Source organism: Teleopsis dalmanni, chromosome 1, assembly GCF_002237135.1.
Source record: "Teleopsis dalmanni isolate 2A chromosome 1, ASM223713v2, whole genome shotgun sequence".
NCBI lineage: Eukaryota > Metazoa > Arthropoda > Insecta > Diptera > Diopsidae > Teleopsis > Teleopsis dalmanni.
In genome coordinates, this window is record NC_051846.1 from 164487242 (window position 1) to 164492047 (window position 4806).

Consider the following 4806-nt stretch of genomic DNA (forward strand, 5'->3'; position numbering starts at 1 on the left):
AAAAGTAGTATAGAACCTAATTTACAGAGTTTAAGATCCTAATCATCCAATAAATATTATTTATAATATTATTCATATTATTCATAATAGTAATCGATCACAAATATATAGTTTATTAGAGATACGTAAGATTCACTGTGTCTATTAGATGTAATTATTTCACCCAGCAAATCCGACCTTTATCAATTTATGGAATTTTTGTTGTGGGAGTTCTAAAATTAATATGAATAAATGCTTAATTTGTTTATATGACCAAGAAAAATTTATTTAAATATATTGCTTCTTTTTTTCATGGCCTTATTTCTTAATTATTTCCAATATTTTCTTATCGAAATAATTTTTAATTCTTTTTATTTTTTTTCATGCTGTATTTTTGGGCCTTAGGTGGAATACAATCGGAAATACAGTCGGGTATTGTGCGCTATTAAGTTTGTACCTATTCTGTGGTCGTTAAACATGGAATAGGTGCACGTGCTTAACCCTCACGGAAATTAATTTAAAATTGCAAAATTAATAGACATTACCAAAGTCTCCAGTTTGTTGGTTTATTAGTGCCTTTTACTAAGCTTGGTTTTAATACCTAATCAGATTATATGTTCAGAATCCTTTCATCGATCAACTACAGCATTGCTTAATTTTGCGAGTAATTTTATTACTCATTGATTAGAACTATTCATACACTTGCTTATCTCTGCTGACAAAGGAAATAGCTATTAATATATACACCTGTATATTCTTACTGCATATACTCAGGAATTTACAACTTCTATAGAAAAATTCTATCACCCAAGAGTATTCTAATATACCAGTATACTACGAAGTAAAAAAATTATTTTTTTCCTACTTAAAATTAAATTAATATGTAAAATACCTCATAAAAGAAAATGTCATAGAAAACGTAATGTCTTTGTATCTTGAAGCTTTTACCTTTAATATACATTCAAATTTATTACTTAGAAACGCGATGGGAACTGCATTACTAATTTTACAACACAGTGATACCGAAAGACATTGCCTTATCATACAAAAAGTAAGTTTAATACCACACACACACACCACACAAGAGAAATTTGTAATAGCTTTTTAATGATATTTACTATTGACCTAAGGCTTATGGATATATCTGCAATTAAAGTCGTAAAACCATGGTATCAGAATGATACCGTCTTCCGTTGGCTGGATAACAAAAACTATGAAATCGGTGTGGAATGCAACAAGTTGGTCGAAAACTTTGTGAGCAACGTAAGTTCAAATTATGTGGGTTTCTATATGAAGTATGTATGTATGTATAAGTATGTATGAATGTACGTATATATGTATGTACATAGATATATTGTATCTATGATAAAAACTGAAAAAAAGTGCAAATATGTATTTTGCTTTGAGTGCTTGAAGTACTTGATGTTGTGTGTCTACTCGGTGTCGTAATGAAATTCAAAATTCATTAGATTGTGCAACGTAAACACGCTGAGTGGAAACAGAAAATGCAGTCAAATAACGCAAATAGGACATCATCTGGTGACGAAGATGTTAAATATAGTGGAATGGATGGTGGAGATGATGCTGAATTTGATGCTACTGCCATGGATAATATGGTTGGGAAAAAACGCATTTTCATTGAGCAAATATTTCACTTAGAACAACTTGGCGAATTAACGCTTCGGGACATAATGAACGAATCCCATTCAATGATGTTGGTGGTAAGTGAAAGACAAATTTGGCAAATTTGTGATTTATGTATGTAGCAAGATTCCAATTAATTGACATATGATGTAGAATCATTGTAATTTGAAACGATTCAGTGGTAATTGATTTAAGAAAATATATTTAAGAACATTAACAGGGATATTTTTTTTGCTATCGGAATGGGTTTTCACCTCATCAGCTCTGTTTTGACTGAAATGCTTATGTTAATTATAAAGAGCTCAATTAATTATCTTTGCAACGTAAAAATAAATATGTTCTGTAAATAGTGTCTACTATTTAGAGAGCCTGAGATATGGCCTAAAGGTTCAGTTAGGCTGTACGTAACGTAAGAATTGAAGCGAACTTAAGCCAAACTTAAGACATGCATAATCAACTATACCTGTGTATTTAATAGAAGCGAAATAAACAAAGTTCTCAGCTTTTATTTATTTCATTCTTGTCAAATACACAGTTGTGGATGGTTGTGCATTTCGCTTTGACTTAAGTTCTTACGGAACGTACCGTCTAATTTAGTCTTAAGTCATAATTAAAAAAAATAAAATAAAGGTGAATATTATATAATAAAAAAATATAATCAAAAAATTTAATGAAAAAAAATATAATACAAGATATAATAAAAAAGTAATATAATTAAATAAGATAAATGATAAAACATTATAAAATAATTGATGGAAATTCATTTCTTTAAAAATTTCATAAGATATAGACATAGGTATTGTTAACAAAAAAAATGAAATCACAAAAAAATTTTAGAGAAATAGAAGATCATCAGAAGTCAGTTTTTGTGAAAATCTGTTTAGCTTATTACATAATTATCCATATATGACCCATATTTTTCACTATGAAGTTCCTAAAAATAATTATTGTTGAATAAATAAATTTTCAATGCTGTTGCTGTGTACCGACTTATCTTTAGTTTTAATGTGGACACAGGTTTTAGACCTCATTGCTGGAGTAGAACCCTTTTCTTAAATAATCTTTTGTGATTTGTGAGCAGGTATTAATTAGTGTGGGACAAATCTGTTAAATATAATTAATAAAAAAGTTATTTGTGGCGTAATTCAATTTGGTCACCGTAATCAACGACTTTTTATATAGTAAAATGTATATTCTCATTAGTTTTTCTTCAAATGTATGAAGAAAGCTATATGTTATAGTCTTTACTTTTTAATATACAGAAGTCATAACTATATGGGGAAAAATTTGCATTCAGACATTCTTGATCTACTTTAAACTAATCAGTTAAATTTCATTTCGATTTCAGTGTATATCGATTCGACATACTATGTTTACTTAAAAAGCTCCAGATCATTTTAGAATAATTAATACGTTGCAAACGTGCTATACTCTTCAAACAAGTCTACTGGAGCTTCGAATGTCTGTACAAATTATTGTTTGTAGGTATATTGCTCTGATCTCTTTTAAATGTTATGAAAATTTCTATACTTTACTCTCCGGTTCGTTGTCATTTTAATGTTTATTCAGCAGTATCTTGGGCGTCTGGAATTATTTTTGTTTGCATGACTACGTTTCAGTCCAGTATACTTTGTTAAAATAGTTAATTTAAATACAGCTGAGTCACTTTTATATTCTTTAGTGTTGGTATGGTATTGATACGTTAGCATTGTATACTTCCTTATTAAAAGTGCTTAATCAACATGCATATGAATCTACATATATAGTTTATATAGGATCCAATCCCAGTTGTATGATGTCACAAACATTTTGATAAACTTAATATATCTTTTATTTACAAACTGTAGCAAAATGGTATAACGTGATTTTAATTAAACAATTTAATTTAATTTTTTATAAAAATTTAAAGTAATCAAAGTGTTTCTGTATGATGAAAAAACAGAAAATTAAAATATTCATTAAATATTTTAACATTTTTTTCGCAGTCATTTGAGACAGTTTCAAACGGATTAATGATTCTGCTGATGTGTTTGGCAATCCATTTGGATTATCAGAAAAAATTACGTGAAGAAATCAATGAAACTTATCCTGATGGAAATATTGCAGATATTACAATAACGCAATTGCAGCAATTGAAATATCTGGATATGGTTGTGCATGAATCATTGCGGCTCTTGACAACGGTTCCCATGAATATGCGGAATGTAAGTTCTGACTTTAAGATGCATTTGCCTGCTAAAGACAACAGGGGTGCAATAACAGCGCTGGTACCAAAGAATACATTGGTTGTATTAGACGTTTTCAATATGCAACGTGACGAAGCCCATTGGGGACCGAATGCAAAAAAATTTGATCCTGAACACTTTGCCGAATCAAAGTCGGAACGGCATCCTTACGCTTTTATACCTTTCTCCAAAGGTACACGTAGTTGTATTGGTAAGTACTTAAAATCTCAAATGAACAAAAAAATAAACAATATCTTAAATAATTTAATTTTTTCTCTTTTTTTTATTCAATTGTGATTCAGGTTGGCGTTACAGTTTGTTACTGACGAAGATTTTTCTTGTGAAATTAATTTCTTCTTTCGAATTCCAATGCCCAGGAACAAAACTTGAAGATTTACATTTTACTGAGGGCATTTCATTGAAATTTCATGACAGTCAGAAAATTAAGTTTCAAATAAGAAAAATACCTTGAATATTATTTTATTTAATAATCTTAGATGTTTTAGATTTAATTAAATTAAATTAATTGGAATGAATATAATTTGTAAATGATACAAGTCATCCATCATTATGTCATAATTATTCTAAAATCATTATTTTTACTTATAGTTTTTGGTATATAATTACTATATTTACCACAATGAGTACATTTTTAATTATTTTTAAATATGTTTAAACTCAAAAATATTTTGTATTATTTATTGCAAACTTATTTGGAAGATTATGTTACGGTGTTTTATTATTAATTTAATTATAAAATTCTAATATAAGATTTATGTTCACACAAATATTAAATTTTGATTTAAATATAAAAATATTTAATAAAAATATTTATACAAAATATTAAAAAAATATTATGTGCAATCAAAGGCCAAAAGTTTATGTAGTGCTATATAAAAAATATCTACACATTATAAATAATTTCATCAGTTTCTTTCAAGCCCTGTTGTGGGTATAG

At 28.1% G+C, this 4806-nt stretch overlaps 1 protein-coding gene across 1 annotated transcript; it reads left to right on the plus strand.

Annotated features, from left to right (window-relative positions):
- Positions 1–1113: 1113 nt before the first annotated feature.
- Positions 1114–4323, plus strand: LOC119666624 (probable cytochrome P450 318a1). The gene is made up of 4 exons (XM_038075905.1): positions 1114–1242; positions 1449–1700; positions 3609–4059; positions 4151–4323. Exons 1-4 carry the CDS (start codon positions 1114–1116, stop codon positions 4318–4320), a joined length of 1002 nt encoding a protein of 333 aa, XP_037931833.1. The 3' UTR covers positions 4321–4323.
- Positions 4324–4806: the final 483 nt, after the last annotated feature.

Excerpts from the sequence above, each read along its gene's own strand:
- LOC119666624 (XM_038075905.1), top strand. The coding sequence starts at position 1,114 with ATGGATATATCTGCAATTAAAGTCGTAAAACCATGGTATCAGAATGAT. Across the intron at positions 1,243-1,448 it reads TCGAAAACTTTGTGAGCAAC|ATTGTGCAACGTAAACACGC; the intron begins GTAAGTTCAAAT and ends AAAATTCATTAG. Across the intron at positions 1,701-3,608 it reads CCCATTCAATGATGTTGGTG|TCATTTGAGACAGTTTCAAA; the intron begins GTAAGTGAAAGA and ends TTTTTTTCGCAG.